At 39.6% G+C, this 25,439-nt stretch overlaps 1 protein-coding gene across 4 annotated transcripts in view; it reads left to right on the top strand.

Moving 5' to 3' along the window:
- The window catches only part of CEP72 (centrosomal protein 72), a 122,317-nt gene that overhangs the window by 36,223 nt on the left and 60,655 nt on the right, over positions 1 to 25,439 (top strand). The window contains exons 9-10 of one of the 4 annotated variants that reach the window (XM_088150205.1): positions 15,945 to 16,077; positions 24,295 to 24,377. The exons of 2 other annotated variants lie outside the window; for them this stretch is intronic. In XM_088150205.1, coding sequence (XP_088006331.1) covers positions 15,945 to 16,077; positions 24,295 to 24,377 — 216 coding nt within the window. Of the gene's footprint in view, positions 1 to 15,944; positions 16,078 to 24,294; positions 24,498 to 25,439 lie in introns of all 4 variants that reach the window. One more of the 4 variants, XM_088150204.1, reaches the window with a different exon arrangement.

Below are 25,439 nucleotides of genomic sequence, written 5' to 3'. Positions count from 1 at the left end.
GAATGAAGGTGCCAGGGGATTTCTAGGAACTTGCTGACCTCCTGAGTAACTTTAGAGGTAAAGTGTCAGCCATTATCAGATTCCAAGCCTTTGGGAACACTAAACCATGGAATGATGAGTTCCACCAGGGCCTGTACCACCTCTCTAGCTTTCTGTGTAGCAGTTGGAATGGCCTCTGACCAACCGGTAAAAAGATCAACAAAAATAAGGAGGTTAGACTTGGAGCCATACTTGGGCATTTCTGTGAAGTCAATTTGCCAGGCTTCCTCCGGGTATCGGGTTGTTCGGAGGTGTCCTTGAGGAACTGCTTTCCCCCCACCGGGATTGTTCCGCTGGCAAATCTCACACTGATTAACTATTGAGTGGCAAGCACTCCTGAGACCAGGGGAGTAGTAGCGTTCTTTTAGCCACTTGAAAAGGGGTCGGGGGCCCATATGAGAAGTTTGGTGAGCTCAGGTGACAATTTTCCAAAACAGCTAGTGGGGAAGTTGAATCCGGCCTCCCACTACCCACCAACCATTGTCCCAATGTCCTTCTGGGTCTAGCTGATCCCGTTGGTCATAGAGGGGAGGCATGGTTTCAGTGAAATCAACTGGAAGGAGAGGAAGAAGATGATATGATGATGGCTGGTGACCAGAATGGCAGCCTGTCTTGCCCAATAATCTGCTGCCTTATTTCCTCGGGTGACTTCACTTGGGTCAGACTGATGACCACAACAGTGGACAATAGCTAATTCTTTAGGCTTCTGGACAGCTTTGGTGAGATCCTCAAGCAAAGGTTTCATTTTTAAAACTTTTCCATTGGCCCCTGAGAAGCCACGGCTTTTCACAAAGCTGTGTTTTTCCCCCTTGCCATACAAATTTAGATGTATCCTTCTGCCATAGTTTAGATGGTACATCAGTTGTCAAAACAGGTATTGTCTGAAGAAAAAAAACATTCTAGGTAAAAGACTCATCTTAATCACAGAAATTCTACCCAACAGTGACAATTGTAATTTTGACAAATCTTTTTAAACTCCATTCCATATCTTAACGTAATTATTTTAAAATAACTATGGCAATTCATATTTGTCATAGTTATACCCAAGTATTTTACCTTCTTCTCAAACTTAAAACCCATTTTATTCATCAATTCTCTTTGATCTTGTATCTTCATGTTTTTTATTAACATCTTTGTCTTCTGTTTATTAATACTGAAACCTGCTATGGCCCCAAATTCTTTTAAATTACTCGTTAAAAATTCAGTTCCCTTTAAGGGGTCTGCCAAAACCAAATCATCTGCAACAGCTCTTAATTTATATGACTCTTTTTTAATCTTTGTGCCCATGATCCTCTCATCTTGTCTTATATCTTGATTCAATATTTCAAGAACTAAAATAAACAAAAGAGGAGACAGTGGGCAACTTTGTCTTGTTTCTTTATGTATCTGGCATGGTTTAGTTAAATCTCCATTAACAATGATTCATGCTATCTGTGAAGTATAAGTCGATTTCACCATTTTGTAAAGTTCTCTCCAAAATTCATATCTTCCAAACCTTAAACAAGAAAGTCCAGTTCAAATTGTCAAAAGCCTTCTCTGCATCTAAAAAGATCAATGCAGCTTCTGCTGCTGCCTGTTGCAAAGATAATAAACCAGCCCTGTCCTTGGGAGAAGATTATTCAGATAAACAATTTCAGGCAGAGAGAGGAGGATAGATAACAGCTGAACCGTTGGAGGCAGAATTGATACCTTTGGAGCCCCTGCCAGGCTGTGAACAGGAGGATTTACTGAAGAAGTTAAAGGATTTTATGCAAACTTGAACCACAGTGCACAAGACAGCTGCCCCACTAATTGATTTGGTCTCTGTGCCCCATGCAGAAGGCTGCAAAAGCAGTACTAATATGAGTTCAACTCCAACACCCCTTGAAGACAGGCAGTCAGACAGATAACCAGATTGTGTCATGAAGATTCAAACACACCACTGAGAGATGCGAACTCAGCCCCACAAAATAGAGATTGCAGATCAGCACTCACAGGACTCTATTTTAGCTTCATAAATGGCACTCAGACATTTGATACAGGCTGTTCCAGTGCAGCAGTTGCAGGATATAAACCCTCCCAGTGCTTCCCAGGAAGTGTCTACAGCAATATTTTTGTCTGGCCAAACTGAATGACATTCCACCAATATTACTCCCCTGTCTTTCATTTCCTGGAATATTGCAGGGTGGAAATCCAAGAGTAGAGATCTATCATTTATGGCTTATATCTCCAGCTTTGACAGTTTTTTTCCAGGAAATATGGCACGTGGGTGAATTGTTAGCAGAAAGGTGCAAGACAATCGCTCTGGAAGCTGTGCCTGGTGCAGGACATGGGAGGCTCTGTGCAGACTTAGGTATTTTACTATCTACCTCATTACAGGTTCAAATAACGAGTTTACAACCATTAGACCAGTATGCATTGGCAGTTCTACTTCAGTTCAATAGAAGTCCATGCCTTTTGATTGTGTACATTCCACCCCTGTGTATACGATCACAGATAAGACATGTATGGGATAAAATAGACACCTATGTGGAAGATCAAATGGTTGCATCCCCTGCAACACATTTAATATTGACTGGTGATTTTAATGCAAGAACTGGAGCAAACAACAAACCACTTTTTGCTAAATTTCACTACAGTTTTTATCCTCTGTAATAACATCCCCTATTCTATGCCACCAGTCTAAGGATATATTTAGTGATTATATTTGACTTGTTCAAACTTTTACAAAACTGAATTTGGTAATTTTAAATGGGTCTAATAATGATGATTACCCAGCTGAGTATACCCACTGGATTGGTACCAATCTTTTCCTGTTAGACTATGTTGGGGTCTCTCAGAGTTTAATTCCCATCTAAGTTTGCAATTGTCAATCAACCTGAAAGTGACCACTTTCCTGTTACTCTGTCCCTGAAAATCTTTGATAGGTTGTTCTTACCTTTTTGCCACACTGCAACAGTGGCTGACGACCTTTGTCCCACTTGAGCAAAATGGACATCTCAGCAAGCAGCAATAATCATTAACTTTGTTAGAAGCGAATCAGCCAAGTCTCTTTACTCAGAAATAGTGGAGAGTAAGTTAGATGACATCATATTGGCTTAACCATTAGATGACTTAACCAAATTATTTCAATCACTGTTAACAGCTCTACAGTCTGTTACAATTAGGCATGATCCAAGAACACGTCATGCTTGGTTTGGCCACAAATGCCGTGAAGCTTAGAATTCTCTAAATCACCATTTTAAATTATATAAAGAGAATCCTGGTTCTTGTTCAATTTCTGAGTGCCTTTGAAAAAAACAGTATAAACAGTTAATTTGTCAAAAAAAAAAAAAGAATGCTATGAGGGTATCCTGGCAGCTGCCAACGTGAAAAACCCTGTCTTCTTCTGGAGGTTGGCAGCCCCATCTTTTTCTAACAATATTCATAGCTCTTCACTGCATATACCAGCCAGTAGAGGGAGGTGAGCCAGCAGTTGGAGGAACAACACACATTTTTGTAGGCTCCTGTTTTTTTATACCTTTCATTATCTTAAACTGTTTATTTTAATTTTCTTTTTTCTTTTTTAGATAATACTAGTTAGATCTTTTGTCAGTTTCACTTAGAATAAGTTTTTTAGTTTTTTGTAGTTTTTAAAATTAGACTTTTAGGTTACATCGTTTTAAAAATATTCTCAGGACCCTTGAGACTGTTATTTAATGGAAAAACAGAATTACGCCTCCTAATAACAGCTAAAGATGCAAAATCTCAAAGCAAGATTAAAAAAGAACTTGAAAAGAAAGTTTAAAAGGAGACATATATTGGAGAATCAGCCGAGAGGAAACTATAAACAAGATAAGACATAAACAAGACCGCCTCTAGGCAACCGAAAATAAAGGAGTTTCTACAGCCAATGGATAATGTGAGTAAATCCTCTCACCTTCTCCCCTTGCAACCTCTGTATATAATTCCTATTCAACATTGGATTGGGATGTGGAAGATGGTACAACTTCATTGTGTGGGTGTTAATAGGAGGCAGAGGGGAGGATATGGACAATATTAGGAATAGCTGGTGTGGGTCTTCCGGGCTGTGTGGCCGTGTTCTGGAAGTTTTGTTTCCTAACGTTTCACCAGCACCTGTGACCGGCATCTTCAGAGTGCAGGAGCACAGACAGGAGCAGTTCTCTCTGTGCCCCTGCTGCTCCTGTCTGTGCTCCTGCACTCTGAAGATGCCGGTCACAGGTGCTGGCGAAACGTTAGGAACAAAACTTCCAGAACACGGCCACACAGCCTGGAAAACCCACACCAGCCATCGTATGCCGGCCGTGAAAGCCTTTGACAATACAATATTAGGAATAATTTTAAAGGTGACTTGGACTTGGTTGCCAAGAATTGCCTCTTAACACTGCAAACAGTTATTGCTTTATTTGACCAGCTTCTGGAGGCTAACAAGAAGATAGACGAGTTAAAGACTTTAATGGGAGATTACATCACCAATTCGGAAAAGAAAGCAAATAGCAACTTTATGGGCTGACATCTATATTAAATCCAAGGACAGAAGGGGCGGACCGGGGTTGCATAGATGGAGAGGATAGGAAGGATAGACTAGTATTACAGAGACATAAGATTTTACTTCAGGTTACTGATGTACCGGTGAACAAGGGTAGGTGGCATAATAAAAGAGTAATATTGAATTCCTTTTCACAACTTTTGTATTGCAGAGTATACTCTAATGAGAGAACAGAGATTTCCTAGCTCCCTAGTAGGCATGTATGCAAAAGAATATTGTTAAAATTTGAAGAGTTTGTTTTGCCATCGATGCTCTTAAAGCTTGAAAATTACATATTCAGCCAATATGTGTTTTTCGCAACACTCAAACCCAGCCTCTATTAATGTCTGGGCAGAGAGCCAAGATAGAGAGGGAGGATGTAATGAACCTTGAAAACTCTAACTATAATCACTTATTATCCACAAAGAGGAGCTCTCCTACGCTAATAAGGTCAGAACAAGATAAGGATAATGGAAATTTGGCCCCAGATTTGCAGAAAGGAGGGATACAGGCCCTTGAAGACTTTGTGGAAAATGAGGAAGAATTAACCCATCTGTTTGCCACTTTTCCCCTGAGGGAACAACAATTGGTCTTAAATAAAATTGATACAGTAAGATCAATGCTGAAATTAGTAACAAAAGCAACAGAGACTCTCAATACCCTACTCCCATCAAGTTGCTCCTTGATGGAACTGTTACTAAGCCCAGACTCTGAAAAAATAAAATCTCCAAAAAAAGAGAGAAAGCAAACTAATCCAAAACAGAATCATACAAAAAGAAAGGTCACCCAGCAGTTGGAGATTTAATATCTTTGGCATTGGAAAATCAGATAGAACAACCCACAGAGTTGCCTTTAGCAGCTGACCCAAGGATGGCCCATACTCCAGACTTATTCAGCAAGGGACTGACTCACCTACATCTTGTCACCCTATATGTCGTCACTCTACGTCACTGCAAGTGGAAACCAACAAGGGAGGCCTTGAAAGGAAGCAACCTTTTGTTTCCAACCCCCAATTTGATGCTAGACGCATGCAAGCTCAGCAATTAGAAAACAGAAGGTAGGACTGAGTATAGAAGAGCAACAAATACAATCTCCGGTGAGGAAAGTTGAAATTTATAATAACTCTATTTATTTGGGAAGCGTTGATAATATTGTACCAGATTCAGAAACAAACTGACTGAATGTACCTCTAAGTCCCATTTCACTATCCCACTTAGAACATCCTGCCTGTACGAGATCTATACAAATTGCGTCCTGGAATGTAACTGAATGGAAGGAAGTAGTGGACAATGAATTGGCGGGCTTCCTCTCTAAATTTGATATAATAGCTATTCAGGAAAACTGGTTAACAGGAGAAGATGAACCTGTACAACTCCCGGGATTTCAAAGATGGGATATCCCTGCCCAAAAATTAAAGAAAAAAGGACGAGCCTCTGGCAGCCTTTGTACTCTTATCAAACAAGAATCAAGCAGGGAGAGAAATTAGATAATGAAGATTAATTTCCCCACATATTAGCTGTGAAGTAATAGTAGTAAATGTATATATTCCCCCACACACATCCCCTTATTTTAATTCCGATTATTGGATAAGTTTAGAAATTATAATGGATGAATTAACATCATTATATTCTCAATCCATAATTATATTACTTGGCGATTTTAATGCCAAATTAGGATCATCCTTCATGATTTTGCACAAAAGAATAGTTTTCCAAATGAATTATTTGAGAGTCATCCACTGTGGCTCTCAAGAGACAATAAAAGCAATAATGCTGGCCTATATTTAGTTTCTATAATTTTTAAATGTAATCTTCAAATTTTGGGGGGCAAGGATAATAGTTATATATATCCATACACTTATTCAGCCCACACAAGCAGTGTGTTAGATCTCATTTGTGTATTGTGAAATAAAGTTGACCTATTTTCAGAGAGTGGTTTCTCCAGTGATGCCATTTTAACCCTAGAGTTAGAACAAGATAGATCAATGTTAAGGCAAAGGATCTTAAATATAGAAGGCCAAACAAACTGCTGCATTTTCTCATGATATAATTGCTAATAACCAAATCTTAGTGCCCAAACCAGCTTCTCATTTATATCATATCACAGTCTCCAAATTCAGGACAGCCTTATCTCTAGCCCGATTTAATGTCCTCCCCACAGCTGTTTTGGAAGGGAAGTATAGGAAAACCCCATACAAAACCCGATATTGCCCCTATGACACTGATGCCATAGAAACCATAGCCCATGTTCTTTTGTATTGTCAGTTCTCCAGGGATATTTGCCACCCTTTTATTTAAATTTTCAAGGCACTCTGATAATTTTTATTTACATTATCTGTTAAACAATCAGGATAAATGTATTTCTCTAAAAGAAGCAAAATTCTACATTATGTGTAAGCTTCACCTACTAATGGTTGCTAACAGTTATTGATGTTAGGGGATAATTTTGCTTTGTTTTATAGAATGTATTTTTATTAGTCAATGACCAATAAAGTTTCTGTCTGTCTGATCAACGTGGCTTGTTTTTCATTATGTTGTTCCAAATATTCCAAATATCCAACACAGTTCTAACACAGTCTTTCAACTGTCTTTTAGGTAAAAACCCACATTGATCCTCATGAATAAATTCTTACAAAATTAGTTTCAGTCTTCCAGCTAAAATCATTGTAAACAACTTATAGTCATTATTCAACAAAGATATTGGTCTGTAATTCCTTGCTAAAGTCAAGTCTTATCCTTCTTTAGGCATTAACATTATATTAGCCTCTTTCCAAGTCTCCAGCATTTTTCCACCCTGTAAAATAGAATTCATTGTATTTTGTGAGGGTTGTAAAAGTTCATCCCCAAAGCATTTATAATAGAAACTTGATAGTCCATCTGGCCCAGGTACTTTTCCTGGTTTACTCTTTTTAATTGCTTCTGAAACTTCCCTTATTGTTATAGGTCCATTCATGATTTGTCTTTGTCCTTTTGTAATCCTCAGTAAATTTTGTTTCCTCAGGTATTCATCTGTTTTCTCCAATGGAATATGATGTCCTTTATACAAATTAGACTAATATTGATAAAATGTTCTTAGTATGGTCACATTATCCGTTAATACAATATATCCCTCTTATAATTTTAATATTCTCTTTTCTTTTTCTTTTCACAGTCTGTAACCCAACTATTTTCTTGGTTTATTCACAAATTCAATTTTTTTTGCTTTCAATAATTCAATTTTATTTCCATTTCTCTTATTGTTAATATAACTGTTGCTGTAAAATCTTAATTTGTTGGGAGATATTTCTATTCTTGGGGAATTCTTTAATTTATTTATTTTTATCTCATCCAAAATATTTTGTATTTTCTCTTGCCTCTTCTTCTTAAATTCAGATTATATTGTATCAGGTAACCCCTATCTTCCAGTGGGGATTAATGGCAGGTGGATGCTTCCAAAGCATGGAGATACACCACAGCTGAGAAACGCTGGCTGGGAGGCAGCTTCTGGCCAGCCCAGTCTTCCTGGATCAAAGGAAGATTGAGAGATTAATCATGTGTGCTCCAGATGACAGTTTCTTCTGAATTAACTGCAGAAACTGAAACGTTTTTGCAGCTGGCTCGGAAGTTGATCTGCCAGGAGACCTGGAATTCCATCTATGCTCCTAACTGCAGTGGAACCAAATGGACATTACAGTTTTGCTTCTCCCCACTGCTTAACCACCTTGTGAAGTAATTAATTACAGATTAAGAGAGATTTCCTCTGCAGCAAAATTAAGGCTCTTTGCAGTGAGTTAAATCTTTTGAGATTATAAAAATAACACAACAGACTTTGATTTAAAGATTCAAGAACTATTTGCAAAAAGCTTAATTAACAAAAGATATAAGAAAGTTTTTTAAAACGGACAAGGGGACAATTGTTTTTCTTTTTCTTCCTATTTTTCTATTTCTATTTTTACTATTTACAAAAGTGTTTTGCTATAACACTTTTTTCTTAAGCCAGCTAAAGAGATTAGCCTGGCAAAGGAATGTTACTAGCTAACCTTAAAGAGTCTATGTGATTGGTGGAATCTGCATAATAAAAGATAAGGTACAAACTGTGATGTTTAGTTGCCATGGCAACATGAGCTTTGTTGTGGTGAAAGTTATTGAGTGCTACTAAAATGAAAGTGTTTGAAACAAGATAACAAGGAAAAACAGTGGCAGAAGCTCATCTTATTTTGCTGGCTTGGGCCTTTTTTACTTTTGGATTAAAAATCAATACTAGAAAAACAGCAAAAGAGGGCAGAAGAGGCTCACTAGAACAACCTACAGAAAAAATATTTACACAAAATATGCTTCAGAAATTTTTTGAGCAAATGGGAAATAAATTGGATGCCTTTGAAAAAAGAATGGATGAAAGATTTGTAAAGCTAAGAGAAAAGATGAGAGAAGATGTTAAAAAGATGGAAAATTCTAAAAAACAGTATCTGGAGAGGTAAAACAAATTAATGATAGAGTGGAAATTTTAGAGTAAGTCTGAGGTTCAAAGCAGAGAGATGGAAAAAAAATTGGATAACCTGGCTTTTCTGGAATGGGGGGAGAAAGAATTCTGTTTCAGAGCAGTTCCAGAGATTCCAAATGAAAATATTAGAGACTGGCTTATTAATGTTTTGGCAAATTTTTGGATTTAGAAGAGGAAGATATGGAGACAGAAATCAATAAGATTTATAGAATAAATTCCAGATTTGCCAGAATGAGGAATGTGCCTAGAGATATCTTGGTGCATTTTGTTCGAAAGAAGACAAGTGAAAAAGTCCTGGAACAACATTTTGATACAAGACTGAAAATGGATAATATATATATAATTGTTTTGAAAGAGATTCCTATTAGAACTTTATGTAAGAGAAAATAATATTCCTTCTTGGCTGAAAAATTAAAACAGAAAAAGATCCCATTTCGATGGGATAAATTGGAAAGTGTGACTTACTTTTAAACAGCAAAGATTTAGACTGAATTCTGTCCAGAAGGTGAGAGATTTTTTAGAAAAATACAAAGGAGAATTGGAAGAGATGGAAATGGAGGTTTTAGAGGGACCTGCACAACAACCACAACAGATGCAACAGGAATCGAAAGATGATACTGAACTAGGTGCTACAGGCATGGACTTTTCTAAATTTTTGGCCTGAAAATGTATTACAAATGTTTAACATGGAATATAAATGGAGCAAACGCTCCTCAGAAGAGAAAAAAAGTATTTCATTTGAAAAAAATTAAAGCAAGATTATTTGCCTACAAAAGACTCAGATCAGGAAAAAATATATAAAATATTTGACCTATAAAATTTTGGGTGAAGAATTTATATCAGCAGATATTAAGAAGAGAAATGGAGTTGCTCTGTATATTAATTCTCAGCTAAATCCAGAATTTGTATTAACTGATGCACATGGTAGATTTATTGGAGTAGAAGTTACATTATATGGGGTTAAAACTATGGTTCTGGGAATTTATGTCCCCTATAAACAACTTCTGGAGTGATTAATGGACTTTTCCTATGACAATTGGTGTTTGATGGGGGATTGGAATAGAGTGGTTTCTCCCCAGCTGGACAGGGCTTCTGAGAAAAATATTAAAATTACTCAAGGTAAATTACCAAAAGTTTTGATTTGATGGACAGTTTAGAGTTAGTTGATGTATGGAGACAGAAGAATGGTAGTTCAAGAGAGTACACCTATTTTTCAGAAAGACACAGATCTTTTTCAAGAATATATATGATTTGGATTTCAAGAGACCTGGCTACTAAAATTTCGAAGAGATTTTATCAAAGACTTTCTCAGATCATAATCCTGTGAATCTGGTTTATAAAAGAAAATCTAACTCTTTTAGATGGAGATTAAATGAAGTGTTGTTATAGAAAGATGAAACTGTTGAGGACTGTAAAAAGAAATTAAAAGAATTTTTGAAAATAATTTAAATAAAGGTACTGACATGAGAATGGTTTGGGATGCAAGCAAAGTCTTTTTTGGACTGTTGAATAAAGCAACCTTTTACAGACTATGCCTATAATGAGATCTAGAGTGTCAGCTGTGCAATAAATGTTTACAAACTGAACCTTTCTGTTGCCTTATACGTTTTGGCCCCATTTTTGATGCTCGGAAAGCTGCAGTAGAGGTTTGGTTGCTTTGGTAGCTATCTAGTGTGCAATTCATAGTGCTCACGCCTCTTCTGCTTGACATAAAGCAGCACCCATCTGTGCCTGAATCCTACAGAATGGATATGCTGGCCACAGCAGCAAATATCCTTTGCCACACCAATGAGTGTTGAGGGACAGGTAAGAAGTGTGCATGCCACTCCATATGTCAGAGATGAATTTATCTTGCTTTTTATTTGAATGCATGAGCAGGAAAGGATAATTGGTGGACTCAGTGAGTTTTAGAAAGTCTTATGTCACATCCATAATCTACTTACTCTACTTTGAATTCATAACGAGCAAATTCAAAGAAGAATGAGCAGTTTGGCCCAACTATCAATGGCATCTGCAGGGGGGAATCAAAAAAGTCAATATGGCATTCATGGCACTGCAATCAAAGCTCTATATGAGTGTGCAAATGCATATGCAAAGGAGACAGTACCTGCTTTCAGAAATCTACAAATGCAATAAAGTGTTAACAACAAAGTTATATTATGTTTTCTTTATTTTAACTGATAATACAGTCATTGTCTACTTCAAATAGATAATTTTGGTAATCATCTTGATCAGAAAGTAGCTTTGATCAGCTTGATTGTAATACTATTTTATATGGCTCGTAGCTATGCATATAAAATACTCCTCATATAGATGCATAAGAGTGCTAAACAAGATTGTTTATATCCAAACAACAATTTCAGAACTAATTTGGTTGCATATTGGATATTGCCATTCTCTAATTGAAGCTTCCATCTCAACTGGAACTAAGTAATCTAGGACACTTTTTCAGATTCAGGTAAGCATTTAGTAATTAGTACAATGAGCATGCTAAAGGGTGTCATGGCAAATTCAGCTTTGATGTGATTTGATATGTGTATTTCTGGCACAGAAAATGACACAGAATAATTCATTTATATTATATTTTGTTTTCATAAAATATACAGATGTTATATCAGTGCATTTTAAGAGTACTGACATATATTCATAATTATCCCATCTTGTAATATTGCTATTTGAAACTATAATTTGTACAAAGAATTACATACCCATAGTAAAAGGAATTGGGTGAATAGCATTATACCTTGTAATCTGTGATGCTCAAATATACAGTTATGTCCTGAGGCACTGCTTTTTATTTATTTATGTTTATCAAACTTATGTGCCACCATAATTGACTCAACAAAATAAAACAAGATAAAACAAAAATACTCCAGTATCAGCAGTTCAAAACAAATGATAAATAAAACAATAATTTATACATTAACAACATCTGGTTCCAGATGACACTTATTCAATTCCTTCAGGATCCCCCAGAATAATATAGCTTCTGGAAGGCCATTACCAAGGAATCTTGCCAAGCTTTATACATCAATGCTAGCGATTTCAGTTACACACAGAAACCAACTGATGACCTAAATTAGTGTAATATGACCAAAGCAATAAATACTACAGTAGTCAATATGTGGCTGCTGCATTCTGGGCCAGCTGTAGTTTCTGAGTAGTCTTTAAAGGCAGTCCTATATAGAGTATGTTACATAAATCTAATTCTGCTGAAAAGAGTATGAATTGCTATAGCTATGCCCTCCTGCTTCAGGTAAGGGCATAACTCACACATTAGCTGGAGTTGGGTGAAGGTCCTCCTGGCCACAGCCTTAACCTGCCCATGTAACAGCAATCATGAGTCCAAGGGGACTCCTAAGTCACAGCTTTTTCTGTTTGTGGCAGTGCTACATGTCCCAAGAAAAAACAATGGGGTTGACAGATCCACAGAGAACAAACACAACTCCGCATTGCCAGGTTTCAGTTTCAGCCAGACCCTGCAGCCTCCAAACACTAGAACCATAACTGAATCTCCAGCTGGGTGGCCAAATAAAGCTGAGTATTATCAGCATATTGAGGATATTGGATTGCCTTTCCCAGTGGCTTTATATAGATGTTAATAAGAGGAGAGGAGTGACCCCAGTGGGAATCCACAAGAAAGGAGCCACTAGGCTGACATGTGAGTTCATTATTTCCATGGTAACTATGGGCCTGTCCCAAATAATTAGCCCAGAACATGTGAGTGCCACCTACTAAATCTTGTCTTTACTTTGGAGCAGATGATATGACCTGGAGATGGAGGACTGACATCTGTCCTTTGTCACAGTCAGATCACTTCCCTTTCAACTGCCTCACAATCACCCTGAACATCCACGAGTGGTGGTCCCTTTTGATTAGTCTGTCCCATGTACATAATGGATCTTGGTGGGTTCCAAAGAGTGAGGATTTTCCAAATCATTTGGTGGGCAATTTCAGTGGAGACTGCCAGAACACTGAGTACAATTGGTCTTGTGAACCCAATTGCCAATCCTACGTGACTCCTTAGTTACTGAGGAGCTGAGGGAAATGAAGCAGTTGAAAAAAACATCTAGAGCAATGGTGGTGGAAAACCAAAAGCAAATGTATTCAGGCTTTGCTAAGAGATCATCTTCAAATATACAGAGTGGCAGGAAGTGGCAAAATGTCAAATCTTCTCTGTGCCCTGTTTGGGGTTTCATGGACCTTTTTAGGGAAAGATGTATGCTGGCCTTTTTCATTTGATCTGATAGGGAAGGATGGATGGGATAAGATGCTGGCAGACCTGCAAGATGATTTTGCAAGTTTCTTGGCAGATCCACTGTGGTGAGCAAAGCAGGATCTTGTGTTGTTTTCTGAAATTAATTTGAGATTATTGAACCCAAGGAAGTGAAGGATCTGCTCTGTGGTTTCAGCTCTGCCTTTGTGGACTTGAACCATATCGTTCCTGGCTTCTGTAGTCAGCTAGGCAAGGTTGAGACAGCCAGATCAAGGAAATTGTCAATGCTTCTCTGAGAAAGGGTCCCCAACTTTCCTCTTTTAGGAAAGGTGTTGAGAAGGTGATGCCGACTTAGCTACAGAGGATCCTAGAAGAAATTGGTTATCTGAATTCCTGCCAGTCAGGATTCAGATCTGGTAACGGGATGGAAACAGCATTGGCTGCCCTGGTAGATGAATTTTGTGTGGCTTTTCATGAGGGGAATATGCCCCTCTTGGTTCTGTGAGACTATACAGTGGCTCAAGGCTATGGTTGTTCCAATACACAGTATCGCAGAATTCAGTGCTCATAGCCCTGAATTAGGTGAGATACGCTGACCAGTGGACGAACAATGTGCTACTCAGAACTATGTATATAAAACGTGGTTTGAGATGTTCAGCAAGAAGCCAAGTATAACACTGTTGTACTTGTTAGATGTGTTAGTCATATGTTCATATATTTTGATCTTGTTGGTCTGGATTTGGTGTTTTCTTTGTTTCCCTTATTGTATTTTTTATTTATCTTATTGTATTTGTTTTCATTTTTTATATTAAGAGCCACCCAGAGTTGGTCTAAAGTTGGGCAGCACTGAAGTAGAAATAAATTGTTCCAATCAAGCTGATGAAATTATTGAAGTTGATATAATGAATGCTATCATTAAGTGAAACATTAGAACTCTGTATTTCACTTTTTCTGTTTGTAGCTTTGTGAATACAAGTACTGTATGTAGCTACTGACATATTAAAAAGTATGTTTTAGTTCTGATTTTTATTTATATTAAATAGATTATATTTTTCAAATTTTGTCACATGCTCACATTTAAATACCATGTACAAATATCTTTTGTTGTAAAAATTAAGGTATTTGAGTGGGTTGAATTGAGCTAATAATACTGAAAACAATATGACTAATTATTCTATTAGTGCCAGCTTTATAAAAATGCATTTGGTTAATCTCTTAAATGGTACTCTCAGCCCTACAAGCTAGACCAGATTGCAAGATTCTGTTACTATAGGTATTATAATAGTACTTTAACTAAATACTATTATAATTTCCGTTGTGGGGAGATGGGCGGGGACAAATCAAATAAATAATAATAAATAATAATAATAATACCTATAGTAACAGAATCTTGCAAGTCTGAATGTGCTTCCCCCTCCCTCCCTTTATCTTTGTGTGAATTAAGGAAGGGTTTGTCTCAGATGTTTTCTCAAATTACTTTCTTGGACCAGGCTCAGGGCCCTCTTATTTGACCATTTCCTTGGTAGCAGTCCTTCCTCCTGTCCTTCAGTGCCATTCCCTCTGCCCTCTACAGGTACTGAATCATCACACTGTAGTCTTGTATTGACAAATGTGAGACAAGGAAGAAGTTATTGTTTTGCCTCAGAAATATTATTTAATAGAGATATGATTCATCACTGATCAGTGTCAGATATTGCCTAAAACATGAGATATGATATGCAGAACACAGATTATAGCCCTTAACCTGGGGACAATTTTTGCATAATTTAGTTTAAAAAATACTATATGAATTTTGCACTTGCTATTCTGTATTTTTTTAGTGATAACCCCAGAAGTTACTTCATTTTATTACATTATTATTACTGCGTGGTCTACACTATTACAAATTCTCTTTGGAAAAGTTGCAAAATTTTAATTTTAACCTGGCTTTGATGGACCAGGTTCAAGCTCTTAATTGGATGGATATTTAGCATATTGTTGTTAAAATATGTATTTCATTATTTTTTTGCATGCTTGAGTTCTATGGAATAGGCATTCCTAAAATCATAATAGTTCTATACTAATTACTCCCGGTTTTTTTCCAAATAATTTCTTAATCTTTTTTTTTTTCTTATCTATTCATCCTGTATTTCTATACAACCCCATTGGCCAGAGAACTGTGAAATGATTAGCTCTATAAATTCATTTTCTCAGACTCCCTTTGCAACTGATGGTAATTTGAAAAATAGTTTATTAAATATGGCATGGGGGATAAAGTATTTACATGGGGTTAAATCAGACTATGCAATGCTTTAATTCTTAGTAATTTGAAGCTGAAGTTTTTAAATAGTACATGAAATGTCAACGAAGAGACTACAATATTGTTTATATAAAAACCTATTCTTTCTTTCATTGAATTAAGAATTGGATGTTGTAAATCAGAACATGGTACACATTTATGTATGAAGTGTCTAGGGTGGTCCTCACTCAAAATATGTTACACCTAAGCTGGAGGAGAAGGCATACATAATCCATATTGCAGTTATGTGCATTTTGTTGCATTCAGATTTGGTCTTTTACAGTAATAGTGAAGGGGTAGGTTGCAGCTTAATTTTCTACATGCAATCTAATTTATTTGCCAAAATGGTTTTTATTTTAATCTGATTTCAGCACATAAGAAAAGTCCATACTAAATAGAAATGTAATGTATTTGTTTCATTTAAGGCACTACCCCAAGAAACAACCCATCTGGTGAATAAAAAGTTATCTGAAGCAACGCCCATGCAATGTTTTCTTGACTTGGTTGACAAATACTGGAATGGCTGCAAATCACTCCATTACAATGAGAATTTTTTATGTAAGTAAGGATACATGTGGGATCCAGTTTTCCTCTCTGATGATTTGGCTGCTTCTCACCCCATCCTACCTCCACTAAGTCAATTAAGATTATCACCCTTCAAGGCAAGGGTAGCCCACCTTTTCATGTCCAACTTTAACAGCAGGTTGGACATACAATGCATCTCTTTTCAATTTACAGACGTTCTTAACAAGAGGAGGCAATTTCGATTTATAATGTGGAGGCATCCAACATGGATGGCTATGCAAAAGTGTAGCCATTGTTACCCAATAAACCTAGATGGCTTCCAGAAGTGCACTTTTACAGACAGCCAATTATGAGGCCTTGTTTGTGAAGTTGGACTGTAGGGACCAGAGGGGAGGCTAGTATACCAGCTCTAACTGAGCTGCTTGTGTCTATGGCCGGGTTGGCAGTGGAGTTCCCTAGGCTTATGGGATTACATGGGACTTTAATCTTCCATTCCAGTCTGTTCAGGAGTTCATAGCCAGCATGGTAACCAAGAAACTGACTAAAGTTATCTCTGGCCCAGCTCACAGTGTGAGTTGAAAACTCACTTGTCTCCCTCACAGGGGACACAATTTGGTCCTGATTTTTATCTTGGGGCAGCGGCAGATGATTTCCAGTGGAGCATATTACCATCAGTAGCGCAGCATACAAATTTGATTTTTATTATTGTTGGTCTCACAGTCAGCCAGATGTTTAGACTGGATTTGGCATTTTTATCCACCTATCAAGTCCTTCCCAAGAACCTGGGATAGACATATGTTGTTGTTTGATGATGTTAAAAGGTATCGTTGCAGATTGTAAGCTGCACCTTTTTGCAATTGACTGATAGTGATTTTGTCAATGCCAGTGGTATTCAAGTGTTGCTCCAGATGTTTGGGGATTGCACCTAAGGTGCCTATAACTATTGGTACTATCTTTGCTAGGCACTTGATTATTCAGTCATTTGGCTGGGAGTCAAATGCTTTCTTGTAATCGATCCAAGCTACATTCAAGTTGGTCTTCCTTCTGTTACAGTTTTCCAAAATCACCTTGTCGATTAGGAGCTGATCTTTTTTCCTCTGCTGTTTGGGCAGTTTCCTTTCTGTTCAGGCAGAAAGAGCTTGTTTTCCATTAGATTCTGTTGGACTGCATCAGCTACAGCAACAGTTAGCAATTTGAAAGTTGTTGGTAAGCAGGTAATTGGCCTGTAGTTGCCTGGTGCTGCCCCTTTTGCTGGATCTTTCATTATCAGGTAGGTTTTGCCAGATGTTAACCAATCAATTTCACCTCCTTCCAGTATGTTGTTAAACTGCTTGGCAATGAGTGGGTGCAGACCAGTCAGATGTTTCAACAAGAAACCATGCAGTTCATCTTCACCTGGTGCTGACCAATTTTTGATCTTCCTTGCCCCTTTCTCCACCATTTCTGCTGTTATTACAAGTTCTTTCATTTCAGCTTCGTTTTTATTCTTATCTATCTCCTTCATCCAAGCTGCTTTATTTGCTGCTTTATTACATCCAGCGTTTCCTTGATCTTCCTTGTTTCTAGGTGATATTTCTTGATCTGGTATTCTTTGGTCTTTTGTTCTTTTCTTTCTTTTGTTCTAGCTTGCTTGCCTTGACACTCTCTTATGAGACCTGTCCAGTATGGTTGAACCTCTGGCATACCTCTCATCCTCCTTGGAGCATGCCACCCTTGTAACCACATCAAGGTGATTGTTGTTGTTGTTGTTATTCCTTGTCATGGACAGATCACTCCCTGTTGGTTCTAGAGTTCTCTGAGGCTGATCTTATTTTCCAACTTGATCTTCCATTTTGGTGGCGCACTGTTTGGCTTTTTTTCTTCTTTGTTGATTTTGCATCCAAGGTATTCAATTATAACTGCAGCCATGCTGTACATTAGTTTGTTTTTTGCAGTGAGCTGCTGCTTATATTTGATATTACAGTATTGGCATCTTTTAATACTTGTGCTAGCTGTTTCTGTGTAACAGGTTTCAATGCAGCCAGCCTTATTTTGTTGTTTTTGTGCTGCTCTAGATGCTCAGTTATTCTGTTTCAATTCCTCTTATTTTTTTAGTTAGAGGGCTTTCTGAGGAGAAGGCAGAGGAGAAGGTGCCTTGTTTGGGAATGAAAATGACTCAGTAGTTATGCTGGCTTCCTCCACTGCTGACTCCTCCTGGATTCCCTCTATAGTCTGAGCTACTTCTGGCAAGGCTTAGGTTTCTTTGCCCTGGGTAAACCTTTGCAGTTCTTCCAATTCTACTTCTTGTGAATACTTTATTTTGTGTTATAAATCGACCTTGATCTGCTAGCCTCTGTTCTGTTATTTCTGATTCTAGATGTTGTTCTTTCCAGAACTGGTGCATTCTTTTCAGATATCCTCTTTTCGTTGGACTTGATCTGTAATATCAGATCATTATTTGTATTCGGTCTTCGTATATTTGTGACGGGTAAACAATTTTTCTTCTAGTAGTCCTGCAGCTGCTGGCCCTGGTTGCTCAGCCAACAGTCCTGACTCCTGTAGCCCACTTGACACCAGATGTCCAGAAACTAGAACACCTAGCGCGGTCCTTGTTGACCTGGGTGAACACCAATCCGGTATAGGTTTCTGTAAGTTATGTCTCACCATATTGTTTTTGGGAGAGACACTCTTCGTCTGGCTCCTCTGATGAGACCTGTCCAGTATGGTTGAACCTCTGGCATAGCTCTCATCCTCCTTGGAGCATGCCACCCCTGTAACCCCATCAAGGTGATTGTTGTTGTTGTTGTTGTTGTTGTTGTTGTTGTTCCTTGTCATGGACAGATCACTCCCTGTTGGTTCTAGAGTTCTTTGAGGCTGCATCCTGCCATGGGAAGTTAGGATCTGATTACTCCACCCCATCTGCCTGATGGACCCTACTGGGTTTCAGAGGGAGCTTGGGGTTATTCCTGGGGCTGGTACATAGTTCGAGTGAGCCCTTAGCTGCTACTTGGAATGAGAGAGTGGATTGGATCACATCTGTGCAGACTGACTATGTGTATAGATCCCAGAGAGCCTCCTGGTATTCCAAGGAACTCTAGGTGGTGGAGCAAATAAGAGATGCCACTAGAGGAAAACAAAGAATAAACCCAACAGAGCATGGGTGAGAACCTTTCTTAGGGATTACCTCATGGCAATAAGAGTAGCAAAATATCATTATGTTTCTGCCATTCTCCACCCGCTGAGCCAGTGGTTGTGTTTAAGGTAACCCAATCTCTCCTGGGTAAAGAGGGATCAAGGGAACTTTTGCAGGGTTGCTATGGGTATTGTTCGAGGCATCTGTCAGATAAACTCACTCATATTTGCTTGAAGGTGAATTCTAGCTATATAGGTTCTAAGGAGTTGCCAGAGGCATGGTATTAACCTATTTTCACAGGGAATAATCTGTGGTGATGCAAGCCACCTGTGTATTAGATCCATGTCCCTCCTGGTTGTTAAGGTCTCCTGGGAGGTGACACGTGATTAGCTCCATGCGGTGGTTAATGCTTCTTTGTGAGAGGGGATGGTGCTACCTACATTGTAGGAAGCAGTTCTTTGCCCTCTCCTAAATCGCTGGACCCAATGGAACTGGACAATTGTCATCCAGTCCCAGCCTTCCCTATTTAAGACAGCATTGATCATGCTTGTTGATGACTTTTGGCAGGCTCAGGATGGGAGTAGTGTATCCATCCTGGCCTCCTTGATCTCTTATCCTCCAGAACCATCTCAGGAGATTGTGTGTGGGAGGCACAGTTACAGAGGTTCTCCTCTGTTCTCAAGGGCCAATTCCACTCCCTGTTGATAGGGGAGGAGATTGAGTCTGAGACCCCTGCTTTGTGGGGTTCCTTAGGGCTCCAGTCTTTTCTGCTCCTACTTAACATCTCCATGAAGTTCCTGGGCAAGGAGGATCAATTCATACTGGATTGATGCTGATGATGCCCAACTATATATCTCTGTCCTGGGCCAACCAAGTGATGCAGTCAAGATTGTTTCCCAGTATCTGGAGGTTGTGGGAGCCTGGATGGGGAAGATCAGGCTTTAGCTGTTACAGGAGGGTTCAGCTTATGGTCATTCACTCACACACTCACAGCCTGTTGAGGCACATGGATCTTGTAAGCCCCCTTGCTTTCTACCTGGGTTTTCCAGAGAGCAGATAAGACACACAGCCCTGGGCAACAGGTGGGAAGTAATTAGGGACATGCACACATCACTTTGAATTGAACACTGAGGCACAACAGATTCTTTGAAATACATGGAGAGCCAGTGAATTTAAAGCAACAGCAAAAGTTTCCTGGTTACAATGTACATTTGCTCTTTCACACACGCACACATATACACTCATCCACGCTTACCCACATTCCTCTCAGCTAGGCTGCCAGGGACTAGCTAAAGGGATGGAAGCCTCCAAGTCTGGATCCAAAGATGACTCAAAGACTACTCAAGGAGTGAGCAGGCTTCAGGACCCCTTTTATTCCCTAAAGTCCTTGCATTGTTGATTCAGAAGGCTGGCAGCTACTCTTGCCTTGTTAATTTACAAGTCTGGCGGCTGTTGATGGGATTGGGGAGGTTTCTATGTGCTAAGGCCCAATTTCCTTTGTCTGGTTCAGGTGACATTTTTTTCCTTTGTTTCCTGTATGACTTGTTTCCTTCTTATCTACCTCCTCGAAAGGATCTTTTAGATAAGATTCCTGGCTTTTTGTTCTCTGCTTACCTGCCTGCTTCATCTTTTAGTTGTGGCAGCTTCAGCCTAGTCTCACATAGCTCAACTGTGGCAAGACTGAGTGGCTGTGGGTTTTGAGGTCCCCCAGATCTGGGGACTTTCCATCCATAGCTCTGAACGGAGTTGCACCCCACCCAGGCAGACTTGATGTACAATTTGGGGGTACTCCTGGACTCTTAAGTTCCGATTTAAAGAGCAAGTTACAGCTATGGCTAGGAGAGCTTTAGCATAGGTTCATCTTGTTGGGCCTCTTTCTGCACTGATAAGCCGTACTCACAATAATTCATGTCTTAGTCAATTCCCCCTGCATTACTGTACAGGTAGTCCTCACTTATCAACCCTAATTGGGACCAGCAACTCCGTTGCTAAGTGAAATGGTCATTGAGCACAATGTCACGTGACCACAGCACTTAGTGACGGCAGTTATGGCAGTCCCAGTTGCCATCTTTAAGCAAATCCCATGTGGTTGTTAGGCGAGGCCCCACCCCGATCCAAACCATTCCTGTCTTGGTCCCTCCCAGCCCTGCATGAACTGCCTCTGCTTCAAGTCTCCCCACCTGCCTATCTCCCCCCCAGCTTTGCCCTTTTGGCTGCCCTACATGGCATGGCTGAGATGAAGAAGCCACTGTATTCCACTCCCACCTCCAGCTGACCTTTCTCCTAGTCCTCCTCCTCAGGCAACCATTGTGTTCTTGCTGCACCGAAATGCTGGGGCTTCACCCCATCACCCCCAGCAGACCTTCCTCCTCTTCCTCCTCCTCAACTCTGCCTCGCCTTTCCCTCCACTGGGCTCGCCAACACTTCAAGCCCCACAGTGTGAGGGCTCTGTTGGTGCTGGGTTCCCCTCACTGCCTCCTCTTCCTCTTCTTCCACTCTGGGGCTGAAGTAGAGAGAAAAGGCCACAAGTGCATGCGCATGCAAATGTTGGGGTCCTCATCTCTTGGAGCTGTCAGTAGCAAATGCCAGATTGTCAAGGAGTGCTTCATCCATACTAACCTCTTGTAAGCTACCGAGGGTTCCTTTGTGTGATGGAATGGAATTATGAAGGCCAGATCAGAGAGAAAAACATTTTCTTAGCTCGCCGGAGGAGCGTGGGAGATACAAGAGGATGAGACTGGCATCTCCCTGAGGAATTCACAATGTTGTGGCTGGCTGACTTGGGAACTGGGGTTTCAGTCTGGGAAGATTCTTGCTAGAGGTTGTAGCTAATAAACATAGCGGAACTGAATTTGCACTGTCTCTTGGAGTTCCTTGGGCTAGGCCTGACAAGAATCTTCCTAGACTGAAACCCCAGTTCCCAAGTCAGCCAGCCACAACATAGTGAATTCCTCAGGGAGGTTCCAGTCTCATCCTCTTGTATCTCCCACGCTCCTCCGGCGAGCTAAGAAAATGTTTTTCTCCCTGAGCCTGGCCTTCATAATTCCATTCCATCACATCATTCCTCAGGGAGGTGCCAGTCTCATCCTCTTGTATCTCCCACGCTCCTCCGGTGAGCTAAGAAAATGTTTTACTCCCTGAGCCTGGCCTTCATAATTCCATTCCATCACACTTTGCAAGATTGCCACCCAGTGAGTCGGAACTTGCTAGCCTGATAGTGCCCTGTGGGAGGGCTCATTCTGCTTGGCTCCCAGTCTGGATGGCCTAGGGTGGGCTTTTTACTGGGCTATCTCTAGCTTGCTAGTCACGCCTCTCACAACAGTCTTTAATTTACTGCTGGCCTCTGTCAACAAGACTCCTTCTAATGGTCCCCTGACATTGCCAAGGACCATGACTCAGCACCTCTGGCTTCTGTTTCCCAAGCCCAGGTCTGTGGATCAGACCCTGCTGTAGAACTGGTGGCCTATCACTCTCACCAATGTAGATTATCACTTGCTCATCAAGAACTTGGACAAGTGACTGGGACGGGTAGTATGCTGCTTTGTGGTTTCTACACAGACGAGGGCTGGGCCACTCAATAGAGCACTCGCTGTATCTAATGAGGGAACTTTTTCAGTCAGCAAGCTGCAGTCGGTTGGCTGGGTTCCTTTTCCAACTGGATCAAAGCAAAGCCCTTGATTGCGTGCATCACAACTATTTATGGACCTTTCTGGGGTGGCACTGCACACCCCAGCATGTCATGGACATCTCTAGTTCCTGTATATAGGAGCTATGGTCGTCTTTCAGGTGAACAGCCACCATGATCATCACATCCCCTTGTTCTCTGAGGTGTCGTGGGGTGCCCACTGAGCCCACTTCTGTATGTCCTGGCACTGCACTTGGTCCTGCACACTATTGAGCGGGATCCATGGGTGTCATACTTCATAGTCCCAGTGGCAGGGGAAAATTCCTTTTCCTCCATTAACAAGCACAAAAGCTGTGTGTGCACCTGTCATCTTCTGGCCACAATATTGATGAGGAAGACCTGGAGGTGTGGACAGTGGATGAGTGCTGGTGTGTATTTTAGGGAGTGGGTGTGCCATTTGTAGCAGGGTTTTATTTTTCAATAAAAAATTGTCATTTCCTCCTTTTGATTTTTTTCTCCTGTCTGGGAGACTTCTTGGTGCTGTTGTCCATCCAAAAGTGCTTCTGAGTTGATTCAAGAATTCCCTATCTTCTCAGATAAGCTTGGAAGGGAGCAGTTTTGCTTATAGGCCTTTCAACTTCTCTTCCAGAATGGCAGACAATTTGCACTTGAAATGACACGACCTGTACAGGTTGTAAGAACAGTTTTGTCATCTGTAAAATCTTCTGATGAACAACATTCTAAGTGCTTTCTTCTTGACCTCTCTATCAAAGTGTATTTGTTTGCTCAGTGAAATCACTCTCTGTGGAGGTGGCTTCTTTTTACAACCCTGAGGCTGCCTCAGTTAGGCCTATGTCCTGTTGACACACAGTCAGGAGTACTCAGGAAACAGCATCAATCAGTTAGAGTCCTTGACTCTTCCTATCTCTCTTCTTCCTCTATCCTTTCTTTGGAATTTACTACCAAACTCCAGTTAGCTGTCTCCTAATGCAGTAAGTCTACCTTTCCATATATACAAGGTTAACAATTGTCCCTTCTAATAATAGATTATTATTAAAGAAGCTGATGTTAACCAGAAGAGAAGGAAAGCAGTTTCAGTCTGGACCTAGGGAGCCTTAATTATCTATGGTTTTTGTTGTAATCTAAATGTTTTTCTTCACCTACATTAATTTCTTCATGTACGTAACTGCAGAATGGTGATATGAGTGCCCAGTCTTTCCCAAGAAAATAATAATATAAATACTATATTTTATTACCCAATGGATAGGATTGATCTTGCAAGTCCTAATTCCATTATACTGATTTCAAAGTGAGGCTTTGATCAAAACTAAGACCTACACTTGCTGCAGTAACATTAAATGCAATGTAACCATGTCTGCAAGACATATTATTTATAACAATCCAACAGAATAGAAAATGAACTTGCTAGTATCAGGTATTTTATAAACGCATTTTGGTTTGGTTTGTTTTTTGTCACTAATTATAGACTGAAATAAATCTCTTTTCATCCTAGCTCAAGCAGAAATGGTTTTGTCTGCAGTTCAGAAATCTCTGCCAGCTAATCAACAGAAACATTCTCTCACAGAGAATCAAGAGGTGAATAAACTTCTTTTAGAGAAAAAAACTTTACAAAAGTGTCTATCTCAGCAAGAGGAACAATACAGCATCAGGATTAAAAGTCTAAAATCAGAGTTGAGCAAAAATAAGAAAGATATGGTGAGCAGAACATAGTATTTCCTTTAGTGATTTAACTCTGTGTGTGCATGAGAGAGAATAGATGTGTATTCAATCTTAACTATAATCTAGTTGCTAATAACCCTTTGCTAGGACAGGAACTTGAGATAGTGGTGGTTGTGCACTTGTAAACTCATTCCAATCGGTGTTCATAGCTATGGGACTTAATCTGCTTTGATGGATGACTTTTGTGAGGAGAGAAACTAACCTGGCCTGGCAATTTGGTTTGAATGTTGGAGCACTATTTAAGAGCCATCTTCAGAGGTTATGATTGGGTGACTTGGTCCCATGGCAATTCAACTTTTGTTCTATCCCCAGTAATTATTTATTTATTTATATGTCACGTTTATATAGCCGCCTATCCCACACAAAGCGACTCAGAGAAGCGTACAACAGTTAAACCGGTGATGGTAGTTATTATGATATTTGACATAAAATATTGCTAGTAAGTGGATAACACCCAAAACTATTTGTTTAAATCATATGAGTTAGGAGAATCTTTATAGATTGTGGACTTATACAGTATCTGGATGCAATGATGGGCTAAGATAAGGGTCTGTAAGCTAAGGGAAAATGCATACAAGACAAAGACTTTGCGGCAAGATGGTTTCTTTCTCTGGTTATTAGGGAGGTTGCCTTCTTGAAATGGGTTGCAGTTTTTTTTAGAGCTTATTGAATTCATTCTCCTCCAAAGTTGACAACTGGCATCTTGGCATCTACCTTACCATGGTCCAGATCAGCCCACAGTTCTTTAGACCTCTGGCAGTATAATTTACTATGTGTATTATCCTTTCATTTTATATTCTTCTCATTTTCCTCAGTGTAGACATCATGGTTTCTGCTTGATCATGATAGTTGTTTTCCAAAGCAGTTCTGGAACCAGCAGCTTCCCACACCTGGCACTTGCATTACAGGAATCCCTGT

The sequence above is a fragment of the Python bivittatus genome, unplaced genomic scaffold (genome assembly GCF_059951505.1).
Source record: "Python bivittatus isolate LINGU-HERP-01145 unplaced genomic scaffold, Pbiv_v1 ctg000610_np1212, whole genome shotgun sequence".
Classification (NCBI taxonomy): domain Eukaryota; kingdom Metazoa; phylum Chordata; class Lepidosauria; order Squamata; family Pythonidae; genus Python; species Python bivittatus.
The sequence above is the reverse complement of the archived record's forward strand: the minus strand, read 5'-3'. Positions and strand labels throughout refer to the sequence as shown.